At 46.5% G+C, this 23,174-nt stretch overlaps 2 protein-coding genes across 2 annotated transcripts; one reads left to right on the top strand and one right to left on the bottom strand.

The window, feature by feature from the left end:
• Positions 1-11,075: 11,075 nt before the first annotated feature.
• Positions 11,076-11,465, bottom strand: LOC124542501. Its single transcript, XM_047120442.1, has one exon. The coding sequence runs from the start codon at positions 11,463-11,465 to the stop codon at positions 11,076-11,078; it is 390 nt and encodes a 129-aa protein (XP_046976398.1).
• Positions 11,466-15,082: 3,617 nt separating this feature from the next.
• Positions 15,083-15,697, top strand: LOC124542502. The gene has a single exon (XM_047120443.1). It carries the CDS (start codon positions 15,083-15,085, stop codon positions 15,695-15,697), a length of 615 nt encoding a protein of 204 aa, XP_046976399.1.
• The last annotated feature ends 7,477 nt before the right edge of the window (positions 15,698-23,174 follow it).

Consider the following 23,174-nt stretch of genomic DNA (forward strand, 5'->3'; position numbering starts at 1 on the left):
GAGAGTAAATATGTTTTGTTAATATATTTAAGTAGTCGTAAGTTATACATATAATATTTAGTGTTTTAATTTTAAGGTGTAAATATTGTATATTTTATTTTACTACCCGAATCCTAAGTGACGACGCAGCACGATGGGATGCATGGCCGGAGGGTATTCCGGTCATTACTGCGTCACGCCGGCAGCCCCGGCAAAAATTTTCATTATGAGTGCAACTAAGGAAATATATTCTCCAGGAGGGTGTCACTCCCTCTCCGATCCGCTTCACGGATCGGACCGTCCCGACGAATCTGGAGGGGACACAGTCGCACTACGGATTTTTCTAACGACCAAACAGCGAGCATAACGGACACTGAAACGGAGAGAGAAGGCGTAAGTTTAAGTAGTTTAGTAGGAAAAAATGTAAATATTAATAATTTAGGAGATATAGAGGTGGATGTGGGCGCCCTGACGGTGCGCACGGGAAATATAGACCCTTGCCTGCTGAAGGAACCTGTGGTCCGGTTGGAACGGCTCTCCGAGTCGGATTCATCGGTCTGCAGCATATTTCAGCAGCGGCGACGAAAGGGCGAGAAGAGGTCTCACATGGGAGACAGCTGCTCTGGCTCGGACACCGACGGGAGTCAGCGGCAGGGCAGCAATGACACTGGACATTCGGTTAGTAGGTGGTTAAAACCTGCTAACAAAAGGGGACGGGGGAACGGAAATCGTTTCCAGGCGGAGGATTCGCTGGCCGCTTACAGCGAGGCGGCGAGAAAAGCTTTGGACGAGAGGGTTGCCCGATCGAGGAACCAGCAACCCGTAAGTGCTGAGGACGTGCCGAAGACGTCCGCCGCTCTCGATGCAGCCGTTCAGGAGGCGATCGGGGTGGTCATGCAGGTTGCCGACAAATCGGGCAACCTCAAGGGCACTTTTGTGCGAGCCCTGAAGTCAGCTGCCGACACCATCAAAGGTGCGGTAGCAGACCTTAGGGCCATGACGATGACGGAGGAGGTTGCGCGCTTAGAGGTGGCTAACGCGCAACTCTCAGGCCAGCTGGCTGAGCTGAGGCGGGAGGTGGCTCAGATGCGCCAGCAACCACCAACGGATGAAGGCCACATCCAAAAGATGTTGGAGGAGGCGCTACGGTCCAACCGGGAACAGTTCGCAACTATGCTGAACGCCCGGATGGAAGGAATCGAGCGCCGCCTTCTTCCGGAGCCCCGGCTGCGGCCACCGCTGGCCGCCGACCGGAAGGCAGCGCAGGCGACAACTGCGGCTGCAAACCCGGCGAGGACGTCCGAGACCGCTGGCGTGGTGGTAGAGCCAGTCAAACTCGGCAAAAAGAAGAAGCGGCCACCAACACTAGCTGCCCAAGAAGCGGCTAATAGAAGGTCGGCTCCAACGACAACACCTGTGGAGCCGAACAACACACCGACGACCTGGAGCGCTGTCGTCGGTAAGAAGAAGAAGCCGAAGAAGCCGGCCAACAAACCAGTGCAGCAAGCGACCACCAGACCTGCTGCACAAAAGAAGAGGAAACTACGCCCCCCTCGCATGTCTGTGATCACCATCACGCTCAAACCCGGTGCCGAGGAGAAGGGCGTGAAGTACGAGAACGTCCTGGCGCACGCAAAGAGTCGCATCAAATTGAGTGATGTCGGCTTGACTGCGGTGCGCTTCAGGACGGCGGCGACAGGAGCGCGCATGCTGGAGATACCGCCAGGCACCAACGAAGCCGAGAAAGCGGCGGATGCCCTGGCGGAGAAGCTGCGCGAGCTGTTCAGCCCGGACGAGGTCCAGATACACCGTCCGACCAAGTGCGCGGAGCTCAGGGTCCTGGACCTGGACGACTCCGTCACGGTGGAGGAGGTCGTGGCGTCGGTCGCCGAAGCCGGGGGCTGCACGACCGGAGCCATCAAGCCTGGCATTCTCGCCCGGCACTCGAGCGGCACGGGCTCACTTTGGGTGAGTTGCCCAGTGACGGCCGTTAAGAAGATCGTGGCGGTCGGTAGGGTTAGGGTCGGGTGGGTCTCTCATTGGGGTGTATTTCTCCCCCAACCGTCCCCTGGTGGACTTTGAGAGTTTTCTCGGAGTCCTCGCTATGGTGGCCGGCAGAGCGGAGCAACGCCGGGTCCTGGTGGTGGGCGACCTCAACGCCAAGTCAGTGGTCTGGGGTAACCGATCCACTGACGCGAGGGGCCGCGAGGTGGAGTCGTGGTCGGTGGCGTCAGGCCTGTCCCTTCTGAATAGAGTGACAGTGCACACCTGCGTTCGGCGGGAGGGGGGCTCGATCGTGGACCTCGCCTTTGCCGCTCCTTCTCTGGCGACCCATGTTGTGGACTGGCGGGTGGAGCTGGTGGAGACTCTCTCGGACCACCGATATGTGTGGTTCGACGTCTCCATCCGGGGCTCCCGTGGGGCCCGTACTGGGGGCCAATCACCTTTCCCGAGATGGGAGCTCACCCGCTTGGACCAGGAGGCCGCAGGAGAGGCGGCCTTCGTCCAGGATTGGCTCACGCCGCCTGTCGACATCCGTGGTGTCGATGCCGCGGCGGCCCAGCTGAGGGACTCCTTGACCGAGGTGGGCAATTCCAGCATGCCTCGGTCTCACCGCCCGCCCCCTCGACGAGCCGTGTACTGGTGGTCCGAGGAGTTGGCGACGCTCCGGGCCGCCTGCGTGGCGGCCCGCCGTAGAGGCGAAGTCCGTCTTTAAGGCGAAACTCGCCGCCGCCCCAGACCGCGCGAGGTCGGAGATGTTGGAGGATCTCGACAACGATCCTTTCGGGAGGCCGTACAAGGCGGCGCGGAACAAGCTGCGGCCGTATGGTCCCCCAGTTGCCGAGACTCTCGAGCCGACTCTGCTGGACGGTGTGGTACAGTCCTTGTTCCCCCCCCGGGACGGTTTCACCCCTCCGCCAATGAGCCCCCCGCGCGATACGGCTCCGACGGTGGAGGAGGTCCCCCCAGTTACGGAGGAAGAGCTGGAGGAAGCGGTCCTCTGCCTCCGCAGAAAGAAGACGGCCCCAGGACCGGACGGCGTCCCTGCAAAGGTGGTGGCCATCGCGGCCTCGCAGATGGGAGCCAGGTTCCGGGACCTTTTCGGAGCGTGTCTGGCGTCCGAGAGGTTCCCGAAACCGTGGAAGGAGGGCCAATTGTGCCTCCTACGGAAGGAAGGGCGGCCGGTGGACTCCCCCTCGGCATACCGACCCATCGTCTTGCTTGATGAGGTCGGTAAGATGTTCGAGAGGATACTCGCCGCCCGCCTCAAGAGGCATCTCCGGGGGATTGGCCCAGACCTGTCGGACGCTCAGTTCGGCTTTCGGGCTGAGCGTTCGACGGTCGACGCCCTGTCCCGTCTGAGAGGGCAGGTGAGAAAGGCGATGGAGGCGGGGACGGGCTTTTGGCTGTGTCTTTTGACATAGCCAACGCTTTCAACTCTGTCCCCCACCCCACCATCCTGGAGGCCCTCCGTTTTCACGGAGTGCCCCCATATTTGCGGGGCCTCGTGGCCGACTACCTCAAGGACCGTTCGGTCCTCGTCGTCGACAAGACGGGCCGCCTACGGCGGTATGGCGTCGAGTCCGGTGTGCCACAGGGTTCCGTCCTAGGACCGCTCCTGTGGAACATCGGGTTCGACTGGCTCCTGAGAGGACGCCTCCCCCGAGGCACGTCGGTCATTTGCTATGCAGATGACACTCTTCTGACTGCTCGGGGGAGAAACTTCGAGGAGTCGGCCAGCCTGGCCTCGGCGGGAGGATCCTTGGTGGCGGACAGGATCTCCCGCCTAGGGTTGACGGTGGCGTTGCCCAAGACCGAGGCCGTCTTCTTTCACGGACCTCGGCAACGCCAGCCGCCGGACGCCCACATACACGTGGCGGGCGTCCCCATTGTGGTGCAGGCCCACATGAAATATCTGGGCCTGATCCTCGACAACAGGTGGCGCTTCGGTCCTCACTTCAGTGGGCTGTCGACGCGCCTGTTGCGGACCGCGGGAGCCTTCTCCTGGCTCCTCCCAAACCTCGAGGGACCCGGGGATCGATGCCGGCGACTATATGCCGGCATACTGAAGAGCATGGCCCTTTACGGAGCTCCGATATGGGCGGACGCGCTCCATAGGAGGGAGAATGCGGCAGCCCTCCGAAGGGCCCAAAGGGCCATTGCCCAGCGGGTGGCGAGAGCATACCGCACGGTAAGCTTCGCGGCGGCGTGCGCTCTGGCGGGCACTCCTCCTTGGGAGCTCGAGGCGTGGGTGCTCGCCAGAGTCTACGAGTGGACGGCGGAGCAGCGAGCGCTCGGCCGGTGCCCCGACGGGGCAAAGCGGGAGGCTGTTCGTCAGGGAGCGAGGGTCGCGGTCATCCAGCATTGGACGGCGGACCTCGCCTCCGCCACGTTCGGCCGAAGGACCCTGGACGCGATCGGGCCCGTGCTCAGAGATTGGCTCGATCGCTCGCACGGCTCCCTCTCCTTCCGTCTGGTCCAGGTGCTGTCCGGGCACGGCTGCTTCGGGTCGTACCTGCACCGGATCGGGAGGGAGGAGACCCCATCGTGCCATCAGTGTGGGGCCGCGGTGGACTCGGCAGAGCACACCCTGGAGGTGTGTCCATCGTGGGCCGAGCGCCGCCGTGAGCTGGTGGCTGTCAGCGGAAGCGACCTCTCGCTCCCCGGTGTGATCGAGGCCATGTTGGGGAGCGAGGAGTCGTGGGCTGCCGTCGCCTCCTTTTGTGAAGACGTAATGTCACAGAAGGTGGCGGCGGAGCGTGAGCGCGAGAACGATCCCCTCGCGTCACAGCTCCGCAGAAGGGTAAGGGGCGGAAGGCGGCGCACACGGCGTCCACCTTCGCCCGCCCCTGGGGGAGTGCGGCGGGCGGGCGGCGCGGGGTCGCCGCCGCCCGCGTCACAACGCACACCTGCCACGACTGGTGATGGTCGTGCGCTCCGGCCATCACAGTGTCCGCCCCCGTTCGGGGGGGTGTGAGGGGTCTGCCATAGGGCGGGCGGTCGCCGACGGGGGGCTGGATGCAAACCGGATTCCCAGCCTCCTGTCAGTCAAGTGAAGACGGAGCGCCGGTGGGGTTTAGTGGGTAGGGGCCTTTTACCGAGTCCCACATAACCCGCGGAGTCCCCCCGGACTCGCGGGTATGCGTAAATGCATTCCCCATCGGAAACAAAAAAAAAAAAAAAAGGGTCGGGTGGGTGACGGCGCGAGTGCTTTTGCTCGAGTCGCGGCCACATGGGTGCCAAATGTGACAGGGGTGTCGACCGTAGCCGTTTGTGCTATCGCTGCGGTCAGCCCGATCACAGGGCCCGAGAGTGCACCGCCGCTGACGCAAACTGCATCATTTGCTAAGCGGCCGGTAAGCCGAGGAAGGGCCCTGAGGAAGCTGGGGGACCGCTCCTGACTCTGTGGTGCAAGTCGACCGAGAAGCTGACCGACTCGGCTGTGCGCTGTCCCGCGTCTGCGACGCTGCGATGCCGCGGGCCAAACCGCTCCCGCCGCGTCGTCAAGTGTACTGGTGGCGGCCGGAACTCCGCCAACTGCGCAGAGCCTGTGTGGCTGCTCGCCGCCAGTACGCACGGTGCAGGAGGAGAAGAGTCCGTGACCACAATCTGGAGGCGGCCCTTTACACCGCCTACAGAGAAGCCTGCGTCACCCTGCAGAAAACCATATCCCGTGCTAAGGAGGAGGCATGGCGTGAATGGCTGGCGACCCTCGACGCTGATCCGTGGGGCAGACCGTACCGGTTGGTGAGGCAGAAGCTCCGACCCTGGGCTCCTCCACTCACCAGCACCCTTCAGCCAGACGTCCTGGATAGTGTCGTCGGTGCTCTCTTTCCGGAGCGGGGAGAATTTATACCACCTTCGATGGCGCCTCTCAGCGATCACGACCAACTCGATCAGGCGTCCCCCGTTACCGAGGCGGAATTATGTGTTGCTGTCGTCAAGCTCGGGTCTAAAAGGACAGCCCCGGGGCCCGACGGCATTCCAGGACGTGCTCTAGCCATAGTTCTTGGCGAGATGGGCGAGAGCGTCAGGCACCTCTTCTCCGAGTGTCTTGCGCAGGGTAGGTTCCCCGACAGGTGGAAAACGGGTAGGCTCGTCCTAATCCGCAAGGACGGACGACCGCCCGATCAGCCGTCGGCCTACCGCCCTATAGTGCTGCTCGACGAGGCGAGCAAGCTTTTTGAGCGCATTATTGCAGCCCGCCTTGTCGCAAGCATGGAGCCGGGACTGAGCGAGCACCAGTTCGGCTTCCGCCCAGGTCGCTCGACCCTCGACGCTATAGCGAGCTTGAGGGATCTCGCAGAGCAGGAGGTCTCTCAAGGTGGGGTACTGATGGCTGTGTCCTTGGATATTTCCAACGCCTTTAACACCCTGCCCTGGGAGACGGTAATAGAGGCCTTGCGGTACCATAGAGTGCCCCCATACCTTCGGCAGATCATCGCCGACTACTTCGCGGGCAGAGCAGTCGCTTACCCGACAAAGGAGAGATGGAGAAGGAAGAGGATGACGTGCGGTGTTCCACAGGGCTCTGTTTTGGGTCCGTTGCTGTGGAACATCGGGTACGACTGGGTGCTACGCGGGGCCACTCTGCGGGGGGTCAGCGTGACGTGTTACGCCGACGACACCCTCGTGTCGGCCCGCGGTAAAACCCATCGCGAGGCGACCTATCTCGCCACGGCCGGAGTGGCGCATGCAGTCCACCGCATCCGCGCTCTGGGCCTCGAGGTGGCCTTGCACAAATCCGAGGTTCTTGTTTTTCATGGACCTCGGAACGCGCCACCTCAGGGAGCGGCGATAACCATCGGCGGAACTTCCATCACCATCGGGTCGACGATGAAGTACCTGGGACTCGTCCTCGATGGCAGGTGGAAGTTCGAGGAGCACTTCCGGCGCTTGGCCCCGAGACTGGTGGCTGCAGCCGGAGCGCTCGGGCGCATTTTGCCCAACATTGGAGGGCCACGCAATCCAGCGAGACGCCTTTACATCGGAGTGGTGCGCTCGATGGCGCTGTACGGTGCGCCGATATGGGCGGACGCGCTGAGCGCCCGCAACGTCGCTTCGCTACGACGTCCGCAGCGGGTGATGGCGCTCAGAGCGGCTCGGGCGTATCGTACGGTGTCTAACACCGCAGCCTGTCTGCTGTCTGCAAGCCCGCCATGGGACCTCGAGGCCGAGATCAACTCGAGTGTTTACTGGCGGGCCAAGGATGCAAGAGCGGAGGGGAACTCACCCCAAGTCTTACAGTGGAGGAAGGAGGCACGACAACGCCTTCTGGAAATGTGGAGGGAACGGCTGCGAGTTCCGGATGCCGGTGGGGATCTCGTGGCGGCCATTCGGCCTGTTCTGAGAGAGTGGGTCGAGCGCAAACACGGCCCACTCTCCTACCACCTGACGCAGCTCCTGACCGGCCACGGGTGTTTTGGTAAATACCTGTGTGACGTGGTCGGCAGAGAGCCTGCACCGACGTGCCACCACTGTGGCAACGAAGCCGTGGACACGGCCGAGCACACGCGCGCAGAGTGCCCAGCCTGGGCGGAGCCTCGCGCAGCCCTGTTCACGGCTTTTGGACGAGACATTTCGCTTCCGGCCCTAGTGCGCAAGATGGTCGCGAGCGAAGAGGCGTGGGCGGCATTACGAACTTTCAGCGAGGTCGTAATGTCCGCCAAGGAGAAGGCTGAACGATAGCGGGAGGACGACACCAACTCCCTCCCGTTGCGTCGACGGAGACCTGGTCGACGACGCCGTGACCCTCTAGGCCGGTTGCCCTGACCTGACTTGACACAGCGGCGGCGGACCTTTACATCCGCCGCCGCACAACCCGGACGTGACATAGCGTAGTCGGCAGCGGACCTTTACACCCGCTGCCGCCTAGCCTCCAGTAGTAGCCTAGGACTCGGGGGAGTCCGTCACGGTTCTGACGGAAGCGGAGACGGAAGCGTGCCGCAACATCATGGCACGCCTTCGAGACGAGTCGCCTCTATACAGCGACGGCCGCTGGCAGGGCCGCGGTGGTGAGCCACGTGCGTTCCCGTAGTCCTGCCGCCTTGCGGCGAAGGCGGAAATCCTAGGAGGTTTTAGTGGGTAGGACGGGGCCTTCTGCCCCGGGAGTCCCACATATCCGTCCCGGTCCCCCCCTTTCGACCGGGCGGAATGCGTAAATGCATTTCCTCCTAGTAAAACAAAAAAAAAAAAGGTAAGGTTCCCCCTTTCTGCGATGGTGCGGAGCGAGGCAGGGTGGAGCGCCGTCGCCACCTTCTGCGAGGAAGTCATGCTCGCGAAGGAGGCGGCAGAAAGGGAGAGAGAGGCTGCCTCCTCTCTCCCCTCCCGCAGCAGACGAACTGGGCGTCGCAGGGTGGTCGCCGACTTACGACCACCCTAGGGCGTGGCCTGCGGACGGCAGACTCGGGGCGTCTCGCCGTCCGACCAGCAACAGGCCTCGAGGCGGCGGCGTCGTGTTCCGCACGCGCGCCTCGTAGTGGCGTACGGCCGGTAGTCGCCTGCGGCCGGGTGGACAGCCGCAGTGAGTGACGGGGCACGCCTGACTCTTTACATCAGGCGAGCCAACGCCCGTCGGAGGGGTGCGACGAATGCTTCGGCGATACCCGCCCCTCCGACTCATGGGCACATGGAGGACACGGGTTGGGTTTTAGTCAGTAGGAGTCTGACAGTTCCCTTCGCTCTTCCCCAAGAGCGGAGGGGCTCCATGTAGGATTTCCCCCCGGTTGTTGGGCGCCGCTTCAGCGCTCTCGCGCTTGCTGCCCAATCTGGGGGGGCCCAACTCCTCATGCAGGAGGCTCTACATGGGGGTCGTACGATCGATGGCGCTATACGCCGCGCCAGTGTGGGCGGATGCCCTGACGGCCCGCAACGTCGCCGCGATGAGAAGTCCACAGCGCGCGATGGCCGTCAGGGTGATAAGGGGATACCGTACGATCTCCTTCGAGGCAGCGAGCCTCCTAGCCGGATCCCCGCCCTGGGACCTCGAGGCTAAGCTCCTCGCGTCGCTCTATTGGTGGCGCGCGGAGGCGGTCGAGCGGGGTGAGCGCCTGATGCCTCGACAGATCGAGGCACGCAGGGCAGAGCTTCGCCAGGTCTCAGTGGCGGAGTGGGAGACGCGCTTGGCGCGACCCATGGCAGGGCAAGCCGTCGCTATTGCGGCAGTGGGGCCCGTTCTGAAGGAGTGGCTCACTAGGAGCCACGGCGCCCTCAGCTTCCGGTTGACGCAGGTGCTTACTGGACACGGATGCTTCGGTAGGTACCTGTGTCGCATAGGTCGGGAGCCGACGTCCCAGTGCCACCATTGTGGCGATGGTCGCGACGATACGGCGTTGCACACCTTGCCCAGCATGGGCTAAACAGCGTCGTGACCTCATCGCGGCCGTAGGTGTCGCTGCGGGGAACCTCTCGCTTCCGGCCGTCGTCTCGGCGATGGTACGGAGCGAGGCAGGGTGGAACGCCGTCGCCACCTTCTGCGAGGAAGTAATGCTCGCGAAGGAGGCGGCATAAAGGGAGAGAGAGGCTGCCTCGTCTCTCCCCTCCCGCAGCAGACGAACTGGGCGTCGCAGGGTGGTCGCCGACTTTCGACCACCATAGGGCGTGGCCTGCGGACGGCAGACTCGGGGCGTCTCGCCGTCCGACCAGCAGCAGGCCTCGAGGCGGCGGCGTCGTGTTCCGCGAGCGCGCCTCGTAGTGAAGTCCTGCGGCCGGGGTGACAGCCGCAGTGATTGACGGGGCACGCCTGACTCTTTACATCAGGCGAGCTAACGCCCGTCGGAGGGGTATGACGAATGCTTCGGCGATACCCGCCCTTCCGACGCATGGGCAAATGGAGGACACGGGTTGGTTTTTAGTCAGTAGGAGTCTGACAGTCCCCTTCGCTCTTCCCCGAGGGCGGAGGATGTCCATGATGGATTTTCCAACCGAAAAAAAAAAAAAAGGTTAGGTTAGGTTAGTATATATACACCCCTAGATTTTTCACAACGGAACAGTAAGGTAAACAGGTTCCATTGTACTTAATAGACGGTATCTCAGTATAATTAACCTTAGAGACCATGCCCGGACTACCAATAATGATGATTTTGATTTCCCGGGGTTTATAGCAAGTCCGTACAGTTTACTCCATTGGTGAATTTCCTGTAAGTCGTAATTCATACCCTCAATCGTAATTTGAAGATTTTCAAGCGTAGTGTGGCGATAAATTTAAATATGTATCTGCGTACATGTGATAGGAAGAAGAAATATATTGAGAAATGGAATTAATGAAAATAGCAAAGAGCAAGGGAGATAAGACGCCGCCTTGAGGTACCCCTGCCTGGACATTACACCATGAGGAAAACGTCTCATTAAGGCGTATACGTTGTCGACGGCCTTTGAGGTAACTCAGAAACCACTCAATCACTGATGGAGATATGTTAAAGGAGCTTAACAAACTCAGTAAAACATCGTGATCAACGTTGAATGCGTTGCTAAAATCTAAAAGTGTTAAAATAGTGAGTTGTTTATTGTCCATGGCTAACCGAATATCGTCAGTAACTTTAATGAGAGCAGAGACCGTACTATGACCTGCACGGAAGCCGGATTGTAAAGGATTAAGAAGTGAATGTTGATTAAGGAAGAGGTTTAACTGGTGAAATACTAGCTTTTCAAGGACTTTAGATAGGAATGGTAGGATGGAAATCGGTCGGAAATCACATTAGTTAGTTGCATTCGACTTCTTCGGGATTGGGATGATAAGAGCATTTTTCCATGTGTCCGGGAATTTATTACAGGTGATGGAGTAATTAAGTATATGGACTAAGATATAGATAATCATATCTAGGATGGGTATGATCATGTTACAGCTTATGCAGTCAGTACCAACGGCATTCGAGGACACAGACAGTATGTTCCTTTTAACATCACATTCAGTGAAAGAGGAGAAAGTAAACGGAGGGAAGTTAGAAGTTGGTAATGATGAAAGAAAATTCAACGTAGAATCTTTATCAAAATTTGCTGTTGTAGAAGAGGAAGAGAAATGTTTATTCAAGAGTTGAGTATCTATATTTATCGGGGTATTACGAGATTTACCAACTCCCAAGTTTTTCAAGAATTTTCTAAGTTTTTGCGGTGTCGCCGTTTTCGACAGATCTGTGAGTATAGCGTCGTTGAGCATCTCTACATGATGTATTACAGTGATTTCGCGCCTTCTTGTATTTATCGCGATTGAGGTCAGAATTATTAATTTTATATTTCAGTTTAGCTCGATTTTTCTTCTCAATGAGCTTCTTTAGATCTTCCGTCAACAACGGTGCAGGGAGATGTTTCATTCTAACAGGTCTTATAGGTGCATGTACATCGTATAACCCTACAAGCAAACTATTGAAGATTTTTGGTCGGCGGTTATAGCTGCTGATTCTATTGACCTTCTTGTCAATAGAATCAGCAGCTATAACCGCCGACCAATCCAATTGAGAAACATCCTCGCGTAGACGATTTACATCCATTCCTCCAAAATTACGTAGCAGAAGCGTTCTTGATTTTGCTTTGGGAGGACATATTTTATAAGAGAGAAAAACTAAGTCATGGTAGGAAAATGCATCGGCAGAACACTGACCATGCTTAGAAACTAAGTCAGGAGATGAGACCATAATGAGATCAAGCGAGGGGGTACAGCCGGAAGAAAAGTGGGTAGCTGTGAGGGGTAAAACATGTAGATTGCAGGATTCGGTAATTGTTAATAGCTTTTTACTATTAGCGTCGCCTTTAAGTAAACATGTATTAAAATCTCCCATTAAAATTTTACAAGCTAGGTTAGTCCAGCTTAGTTAAATAAGAACCGCTTGGTGTGGCCAGTGGTAAGAAAGTTATAGTATGTCCGCGAAAGTTAGTCCCGCGGAAGCCAGCTAGAGTGTGTCCGTTGGCTTGAGATTAAAAAAAAAAGAGAAAAATAAATAAATAGGGTGTGTCCCATGAACTAATCACATTACCAGGTGTGTCCGGTAATAAAAACTAAAAGTTAATTGTAAAATAAGTTGAAATAAAAAATATATAAAAAAATAAATAAATATGCACAATAGATTTGTTACGTAGTATATATTGTGTTATTATTATGTATAAAAATTGCTTTTAATTATTGATAATTATTGTAGCATTACGGGGGCGTAATGTTTGTCAGGAAAAGCCGAATGTTAACCATTAATATTACGCCCATCGTATTGCGCTAGTTACTGTCTACAATTATGTATTATAAAATATTGTATCTTATGATAATTATATCAATATCTGTAAACGTGATTCATAATGCTTAAAATATTAAGTAATGTAGTTGTGTAGCCGTAACAATAGATGGCGTTGTTTGTAAATCATTAATATCACTCTAGTTTGTTAAGCTTAGAATATAGATGGCGATACTTGTATAACGTCGATAACAAAATTTGTAATAACGATCATTCCGAGTGTATAAAATAAGATGAAATGTGAACTATGCTCTCAATCATTAAATAGAAGTGCTGAAGTATACTGCATTTTATTATCACGCCCTAACAGTATCTATACAGTTCATCAAAGTTATAGTCATAGGTTTTTAGAAAAAGGACACACTCAGCAAGAAGGGGACAGCGTCCACGCTCTGATAGAAAAGTCATCAAAAAGAAAATTTATTTACAGTCCTGAAGAATGGTATACTCTTGTTCGGTGGTGCAAAACATCCGGAGATCTTTATGATGTAATAGAAGTAACACAAAACATAATTTACGATTTTAAAAATTGTTTGGAAAGTTTAAAGTGGTCTAAAAACGTAGATAATGAAAATGTCAAGTGGAGTCAAGTCCGTGAGATTGTAGTGAAAGCAGATTTTCCTAACACAATATTTTATAAATATGATTTACATGAAGAAGTAGGTAAAAGAATTGACCTGTTACAAAAACGAAGTACGCGATCCCGTCAAAATGAGTATTTAACAGAACCCAATATTTATTATAATGAAACTTTGATGATAACAAATTCTAAATACAACGATTTAATAAATCTTTGTGAAAATAATTTAATATCTTCTAGATATCATGAATTTTATAAAAGCATAAAACATGATTCTAATACAAATGAAACTGAGTAAAGGTTGTTGTCTTACATTACTAAAATTGTTTATCTAGTTAAGTTTAAAGCGTAAGATTTTATTTTTTAATAATGATCATTATAAAGAATACAAGTAAGTATATTGTTTATTTCTGTGATTATTATGAGACTGATTATGTATTTAAGCCAAAATAGTGCAATTAAAATAATGTAAAACTATAACTTCTTTACGACTTGAGACACGCAGAAGTTTGTTATTTTCGTTTAAATATTTTTTTTCTTTTTTTTTTTCAAATATATTTTTTTCAATTAACATTAAATATTGTTTCATTTCATCTCATCGATCGTTTAACAGTACTTATAAAATACGAAGTATAAAAAGCTATCTACGTTTTTACATTGTGTAATACATATAATTGTCATTCAAATGATTTAGATGCTAGTTTCACCATAACTGAAATGTTTTACTAAACAAGTAATACTGTGCATTAAAGCAAATAATATTTATCTATCAAATTTGAATTCCCTTGTATATACGACTATATGGCAGTTGACTCAGTTGAAATTGTTTGTAGTACAATGTAGATACGAACAACTGCAGATTCTCGCAAAATAATAATAAATTTCGTTATATGACTTATCATAAATACGCCTAACAGTATTAAGAAGTAGTGATAAAGTTTTCAAAGAAAAAATCCAAAAATTTCCGAAAATATCACATATTTTCATTCTTTTCGCTCTCCTGTAAAGTAGCATTTTTGTAAATAATTCTTTTCACTTTGCAACCGTCGATATAATACTGATTACTGAAACATGGATAAAGTCTGATTTAGATGCAGCATTACTTGAGATTCCAAATTATACGCACATATATAGTTATAGAAAGAGTCGGATTGGGGGTGGAGTATCTATATATATTCATAGTTGTCTTAACCATGAAAATGTTGACGTTATTAATAGAGAAGAAAACGAATACATTTGGATATATATAGAAAAATATGCAATTAATATAAGAGCTATATAAACCACCTAATACAAAAACAAAAGATTTTATAGAACGCTACAGTCAACAGCTAGAGGAAAAGCTTAATATTTGGAGATTTCAATATCAACCTGCTAAGTGATGACCATAATACAAATAACTATAAGTACATGATAAATGAAGCTGGATATGCAATCCTTAACAATCTCAATGAAGACTTTTGTACAAGAGAAACACACACAACAAAATCTATTATAGACCACATTTTGACAAATATGGAAGGTGTGAATTTCCACATGGTTCTCCTTGATACCCCCTTGTCTGACCATAAGCAGATTTACCTAGATATCAAACAGATTAAAGTCGATAAAAAAAGAGAGACACGTGAATACTTGGCAACTGATTATACTGCTTTATATAAATCAATGGAAATAACTGTGATCCAAAAAAAGACTACGATTATGAAATACTAGAAAATTTAATTAAAACTAAAATTCAAGAAAATAAATGCACAAAAAATAAAAATTTTAAATAAACCCAAAGAAGACTGGATAAACAAAGAGGTTTTGAATAGTTTGCGTGATCGAAATATTGCCTGGAACCAACATAGAGCAAAAACAACATTCAAAACCAAAAGATACGAAGCTTTCAAAACTACACGAAATGCTAAAATTAACTTCTATTCCAACGCCTTTGAAAAATCTAAAAAGCGACCAATAATGTGCGAAGAAAAATGTGGGATTTAATTAACAGTCTCGTCAATAACAAAAATAAGATATATATCATACCCCCTAATCTTGTTCGAGATTCCAATATAGTAGTAAATGATCTGTGCCGTGTGCACATAGGTATTTCATTTTGTAACACTATATTTTTGTAATAAGATAGTCGTGCTCGATGTTGTAACTTCTCTGTACAGTCAGTCATACTGTAGAAAGCGCAATAAGGAGACGTAAAAATTAGATTCGTGGTTTGTTCCGCACCTCTTATAATATTTAATTAAATTATAAAAAAAAAACCTACAGTAAAGGTATATTTGGTGACCCCGACACAAGAACCTACATAATGACGAGCGCCAACAGTTCAGGATCAGGAGCAGCAGCGCAAAATGACTCCTCCGGTTTAGCATCGATAACAGTTTCGTCGAGGATTCCGGAGTTCTGGTGTGATAAACCCAGATTATGGTTTGTACAAACTGATGCAATACTTGGACCGCAGAAGCTGAGCGATGAAGCAAAATACAATTTGGTTGTTGCTAAATTAGGCAAGGAGGTGATTACGCAAGTCAGTGACATTTTATTAAAGCCGCCCGAGACTAAGAAATTTGAAGCTCTAAAATCACGCTTATTGCAAGTATATGAAGAATCTGAAATTCGACAATTTCAAAAATTACTCAGCGAAATGGATCTGGGAGATCAAAAACTGTCTCAATTACTTCGAAAAATGAAGGATTTGGCGAGAGATAAAATTCCAGACGAAACCTTATCTATTATGTGGCAAGGACACCTTCCTGCCTCAGTGCGAGCTGTCTTAGCGGTTACAGATGTAAAAAATTTAGAAAATCTAGCCGCTATCGCTGACAAGATAATGGAGACGTCAAGGCCACAAGAAATTTCGGAAATAAGGGCTAATACTTCAAGTTCTAATGACACAGCTTTAATTTTGGCCGAAATATTATAGCTAAATTAAATCTGCGGATAAATTATTTAGAAACACAAAAACCTACATTTAGAAATCGCATACACAACTTTCGGCGCTCACGCTCTCGATCTACATCGCGACGGCGTAATATGAGCCGGCGCACGCCCGATAGTGCGGATTGGCTTTGTTCGTATCATTATCGCTACCGGAATAGAGCAACGAAATGTATGGAGCCGTGTGCTTGGAAAAAGATCAATCAGGAAAACTAAATATGGTGCAATCGGAGGTGGAGATTGGCACCATTTTGACTTCTAAACGCCTATGTGTTATGGACAAAAACAGTGGTTACAATTGTTTAGTGGACACTGGTGCGAATATTTCAGTTATTCCAGCGACTAAGAGACCTTAAAAACTCTTTTTTTAGATTTAAATTTACGGCGACCCTACCGTTGGACTTTCGTTATAGCAGATTTAATCAACCAATTTTAGGCGCAGATTTTTTAAGCCACCATAAATTAGTAGTAGACGTATGTAGGAAGAAACTAATAGACGAAATGACGAATTTATCTGTGATAGCGTCAGTGAGATTAGATGGTCAAGGATGGTTATCGATATAACAACAATAAGCTCTAACCACCCGTATAGCATAATATCCCGATATAACAAAACATACTAACATTTATACATATACACACATATACCGGCTTAGGTAATTTATTGCAACATTATAAACTTAACTTCCATATGAACAATATCCATCAATGCCACTTCTGGTACTTATTAATCTATGAAGTTAATAATTGAAACATGCATGTATACGGTGTTTATTTTTTAAGATCTGTCTACCCTCTTTTGTGTGATATTTTATTTTATCTTTACTTTGTTATCTCTGTACGCTTCTTTTATAATTGTTTTATTTTATATAGTTTCTCAGTAAGTGAAATATATGTATTTCTTTTGAGGAATTAATAAAGTTCTTAAACCATATATTACTAAGCCAATGTGTTTCAAAGATACTCCACGCCACTCCGTAGTCCATTATATAGAAACAAACGGGCCGCCTGTGTTCGCACGCCCGCGTCCTTTACCACCGGATAAATTTGAAAAGGTAAAGGCTGAATTCCAAAGAATGCATGACATGGGCATATGTAGACCAAGCAAGAGTAACTGGTCTTCTCCACTTCATGTAGTAGTCAAGAAAAATGGAGAATTACGACCGTGCGGAAACTATCGGCGTTTAAACTTTATTACTAAGCCGGACAGATATCCGATTCCTCATATACAGCATTGTGCATACTTATTAGCTAATAAAAACATATATACGAGATTAGACTTGCAAAGAGCTTATCATAATATCGGTATAGCGGAGCAGGATATAGAAAAAACTGCTATAACAACGCCATTTGGTTTATACGAGTTTCCACGAATGACGTTTGGCCTTAGAAATGCAGCTCAAACATTTCAAAGATTTTTAAACAATGAAGTTTTTCAAAATCTCATTTTTTTATTCTCATACATTGATGACGTCATCATAGCGTCATCTTCAGAAGCAGAAGATCAAGAACATTTAAAAATCGTATTTGAGAGGTTAAATAAATTCGGCCTAACGAAAAAAATTTAGCGAAATGCGAGTTTGGGAAAACTGAACTGGACTTCTTAGGGTTTCACATTTCTGAAAAAGGACTAAGCCCCTTAGAAGATCGTGTTAAGGCATTAAGTGAGTTTCCAAGGCCACAAACAGTTGATGAGTTAAGACGTTTTTTAGGGATAATAAATTTTTATAGACGTCTTCTCCCAGGTGCTCCAGGTGTTCAAGCAAAATTAAACATGTATTTGAGGAATACTCACGAGACGATAGAAGCCTTTGAACAGTGTAAACAGAGCCTAAAAAATGCAGTTACACTATCATTTCCTATCGCGGGTGCTCCTATCTCTATCATGACAGACTGTTCTAACACGTGCGCTGGAGCAGTACTTCAACAAAAAGAAGGTACCTCATGGAAACCTTTAGGTTTTTTTTTCAAGTAAGCTTAGTGAGGCTCAACAGCGCTATAGTACATTCGAAAGAGAATTATTAGCTATATATATGGCAATAAAGTATTTCCGATACTTAATTGAGGGACGACCTGTAACAGTTTACACGGATCATAAACCTTTAGTGCAAGCATTTTCGAAGAATTCTTTTGGAAATAACGATACCCCTAGGAGATTGAGACACTTAGACTACGTGATGCAATTTTGTACTAGAATTGACTATATTAGGGGTTCAGAGAATACTGTGGCAGATGCTTTATCTAGAATCGCTACCATTGATTTTTCATTCACAATTAATTATGAAGACCTAGCTAAGGCACAGAGTAATGACGCAGAGCTACTAGAACTATTAAAGTCTAAAACTCTAAATATTAAAAACGTGAAAATTCCTAACTGTAATGCATATATTTATTGTGAAACATCTCATGGAAAAGTTCGTGCTTATTTGCCGTTGGAATTCCGCGCATCGGCTTACAACGCGATTCATGGAATTAGTCATCCCGGCATACGAACAACGAGAAATATGATGCGAGAGAGATACTTCTGGAAATCTATGAACAAACATATTGCATCATGGACTAGATCATGTTGGGATTGCCAAAGGTCCAAAGTTCAAAGACACAATATTTCACCATTTAAGTCGTTTGAAAAAAGTGATAGATTTGAACATATTCACATAGACATCGTGGGTCCTCTTAAATATTGCAATGGATATCGATATATATTAACAATGTTGGACAGAAGCACTGGTAGGCCTGAAGCGTATCCTTTAAAGGACATAACAGCAGAAAGTGTAGCCGAAGTCGTTTATTATGGCTTGATTACTAGATTCGGTTGTCCATTGAGAGTAACGACAGATCAAGGACGTCAATTTGAGTCGAACTTATTTAACCAACTAGCTACAAGAATGGGAATAACAAGAATAAGAACTACAGCATACCATCCACAGGCAAACGGTGCAGTTGAAAGGTGGCATCGTTCTCTTAAAACTTCTCTTATATTCAGAGGTAACACAGATAATTGGGTTAAAGAGCTACCTAGCGTATTACTAGGATTAAGAGCAAGTTACAGGGATGATAGTCAGATAAGTGCAGCTGAGCTGGTGTATGGTGAATCTTTAAGACTTCCTGGTGATTTTTTTGAGCTGAAAAAGCCAGAAATCTCAAGTGAAGAAACATTTTTGTAAGAGTTAAGGCAGAAAATAAGGCATATAGCAGCAATACGAAGGCGCCAATTACGTCAAAGCAAAATTTTTGTTCACCCGGAACTTGAAAAATGTTCACATGTATTTGTTCGTTGCGACCGAGTGTCAAGGCCGCTTACTCCTCCGTATTCTGGTCCATACAAAATTTTAAGTCGAACAAATAAATATTTTAAAATTCAAGAGGGAGATACGCAGAAAATTATTAGTATAGATAGACTCAAGCCCGCGTTCACGTTACACTCTGATGACATAGCAATATCGCCCAGTATAGAGCCATGTAACATTATCAGGGAGCCCATGGTAACCAGATCAGGACGCATCAGTAAACCTACAGTAAGATTCACTCCCTAGACGACTGTCATCGTATCGACTGTTTTAGCTGTATCTCTATATTTTAATAATTTTATTTTTCGAAAAATAATTAAATATGGGTAAATCAGTAAGTAAAGAAGAAAGAGAAGAAATCATTATTGCACAGACAGGTGCTGGAAATAGCGCAACGGCTTCAGAAACGACCACGCATCTTAGCACTAGCTGACCCTGGTATTGTGTGTTATTTTCTATATTGTATGGAAACGTTGTAAAATGCAATTCACAAACTTTATGAGAAGGACACTACTAGATACTTCTGTTGTCGTCAGGGGGCAACCAGAGAACCCTATCCCCCAGAAGAACCCAGGATGCCAGCAAGTGATTGTGTAGTGAAGTGTAATAAATTTAAAAAGTGTTAAATATAAGTTTAAGTCACATACATATTTTTAATATATGTAGCAGTATATTGTGTACTCAATCATAATCGTATTTGTTAATTGTGTAACCATGATAGTAGGTAATGAGTATGTTCGTAATATTATATATATACATTGTACTATTTTTTTATGTTTTTTAATGTAATAACAATATTTTTTGAAGGGGGGTATACTGTGCCGTGTGCACATAGGTATTTCATTTTGTAACACTATATTTTTGTAATAAGATAGTCGTACTCGATGTTGTAACTTCTCTGTACAGTCAGTCATACTGTAGAAAGCGTAATAAAAAGACGTAAAAATTGGATTCGTGGTTTGTTCTGCACCTCTTATAATATTTAATTCAATTATAAAAAAATACCTATAGTAAAGGTATAGATCCTTATGAGTTTTGTCAACTTTTTAATGATTTCTTTTCCACTGTTGGTTCAGATTTAGCACGTAAAATACCCCAATCATATCATCAAAAACGTACTTCCAGTCTTTCACATTCACAAAATAACACTATTCAGTCATTTGCACCCACCACAAAAAAGAGGTTAGTGAAATAATCGACAAATTGAACGTAAACACAAGTAAAGGCATCGATAATATCGGAGTAAAAGATATAAAGTGTATAAAATACTTTATTCTAGATAATCTTACTGACTGTTTTAACAAATGTCTTACACAAGGAAAATTCTCCGAAAGTCTAAAGATTGCTAAAATTACGCCAATTTATAAATCCGGCAGTAAAACAGATCCGGGGAATTATCGGCCGATATCTGTTTTACCAGTTTTGTCAACAATTTTAGAAAAATTAATATATGTCCGTCTTTATAATTACCTCAATAAACAAAACTTCTTTTTTAGTCAACAATATTACTTTCGTCCGAAATCTAATTTAGCAACTGTGGATATTGTCACCAAAATTAAAAACGCGTTGGATAGTAAGAAAATCGTTCTAGGTATCTTTATCGATTTAAAAAAGGCTTTCGACACGGTCAGCCATAATTTATTATTACAAAAACTACATAAAGAAGGTATAACAGGTTCGTCATTCAAAATTTTAGAATCGTATTTACATCGTCGCATGCAAATTGTTAAAATCGGAAAATTTCAAAGTAAGCCCGCAACGTTAACATATGGAGGCTACAAGGCTCTATCTTGAGACCGCTATTATTTTTAATTTATATAAATAGCATTAGTACAATTGATGACACAAGCTTATTTTACTTTGGTGATAACATTAAAAATATAATTGACGTAGCTCACCGTGATTTAAATGTTATTAGCGAATGGTTTCTGTCTAATTTATTAACTATTAATACCAAAAAGACATCAAATATGATCTTCGCGCCTAAAAATAAAAATATATCAAACCATGACCAACTAACAATTTTTAACGAACCTATAAATAAAACTGATCATGAAAAATATTTAGGTCTTATAATGGATAGCAAGTTAACCTGGCAATACCATATTGATCATCTTAAAAATAAAATATCCCCTTTGATAGGACCACTACGTAAAATTTCCTAATAAAATTCGTCCTATTATTTATAATTCTTTAGTAAAACCTCATATGAGGCGTAAAAAATCAAAGGCAGCTACATCCAAGACGTCAGATATTCAGTAACCTACAAAAATTGATAAGTTGACTTAGATAGCTACGATATTATTTATTTTAAAACAGATTTATAAAGAATGAGGATGTTAGTAATAATCAAATTTCCAAATTATAAAACTCCCTCTATATTTTAGTACAAAGTGAAAATAAAATTGCATTTAGCTATTTTTGATTCCAACTATTCGACATTGCTGTATTTGATTCTAAGGAACGGGATATAACTGAATTTGATAATGACAGCCGCCATTTTGAGTTCCGCAGGTTAGTGATGTTTTTATACGTTCGATAAAGTAAAGACCAATAACTGTATTTGATTTGTAAAAAAATTTAATTTAAGTGAAACAATTTCTTTTTTTGTTTTATTCTAATTATATTCATAAGACTGGTGATTCTTCTGCTCTCCCATCAGAAAAACTCTCCTCTAAGTCTTGATTTCCTTCAACAAACGGCCCTCTAATTATACTTAAGTAAAATTGCAAATCTTCCCTTTCTTGTCATTCTGATCCAAAATGTTTTACTAACAATTTCTCAACATCGGTTATTTTTGCCAGCGTCATAGCCATTCCCATTGGAATGGTGGTAGGGCGAAGCATGCAAGCGTAGTGTTTTTGTTAGGATTGCAGACATTAAATGCTTTATTTGTATCAGATTTATAAAATTGCTCACCACGGATAACTGTGTTTCCTGACACCTCAGATCTTTTTATAATAAACCTTTTCATAATGCTGTTGGTTTAAAAACCTCTTGAGAGGCTTTTTTGAAGTCTAACAACATAACATCCCTGAGATTCATGACCGTCGCATTACTTGAAATTATGTCGCAATATTCTTCGGGTCGAATGATATTGCGATACTTCCCTTTTTTTATAACCTTTTCTATATTGCCAAAAACTCTGTCCGGGGGCATAAAACTATGCCCTGTTACGGGAAATATTATTTCAATTCGATTGATAGAGACATTTTCTAGTAACCATTTAGATAGCATACTTAGCATTAGGTATGCTATTTTTGTTTTGCCCACCACATCCGTCGGCAAATAAGCGAATGATAGAAATACCTGACAAATTTGTTTTATTTAATCGGTCATACACTGCTGATGCTATTTGGTTAGCTGTTTTACCAAATTCATTTTCTGTCCAGGTATATGCAAAGGTTGTATTTTTATTAAGCTTGTCTTTTGAGGATCCTTGCACAATGGTAAAATTATAAAAGTAAAATTGGCGACTGTAGTAAGCACTTTGGTCTGGAATTCGAGGTAGTGGACTATTTTTTTGGCAATCAAAGGAAAAGGTTATCATATCCTCTCTTTGCTCCTGCAGCGTTTTGAAGAACGCCTTTGCTCGTAATTTATGCACTCTCAGTGCAGTCATTTTTCTTGAATCGATTGTTTTCTTTTTTGATTCTCTCATTCAATTCAATACAAGTTGAGCACACATCCGTGGTAGGAGTCCCGAAACCTAAATTAAATTCTCTATTAAAAATATGGCGGAAGTATGACTGTGTTACAGGAGATTGGGGATTTTCGTCTCTAAACATTTTGTATAGCTTGTTTATACTCAAGTCACTAGATAGGTATTTACGTTCTTGAGAGAATGATCGACAATAATGCGATTCGATACATTTTAGTTTCATAATATAATGTCGAATCGATTCCTTCTGATCTTTATATTTATTTATTTTATGATTACCCCCTCGTCGTTCTCTGGCAATCTCCCCGATTGATATTTTGATCTCTGATATTTTGTTATGCCAAGAATACTTAGGAACGCTTTTTGGCAAACAGGATCACAATCATTGTGAGCTCTGGAAAAACTATACTTTAGATTAAAATCTCTACCCAATCTTATGTTTTTAGTAGGACGCCTTCTTTTTACTTTCTGCGTTTTACAGCATTTTAATATCAAAGCATCTTGTTCACTCC

The sequence above is a fragment of the Vanessa cardui genome, chromosome W (assembly GCF_905220365.1).
Source record: "Vanessa cardui chromosome W, ilVanCard2.1, whole genome shotgun sequence".
Classification (NCBI taxonomy): Eukaryota; Metazoa; Arthropoda; class Insecta; order Lepidoptera; family Nymphalidae; genus Vanessa; species Vanessa cardui.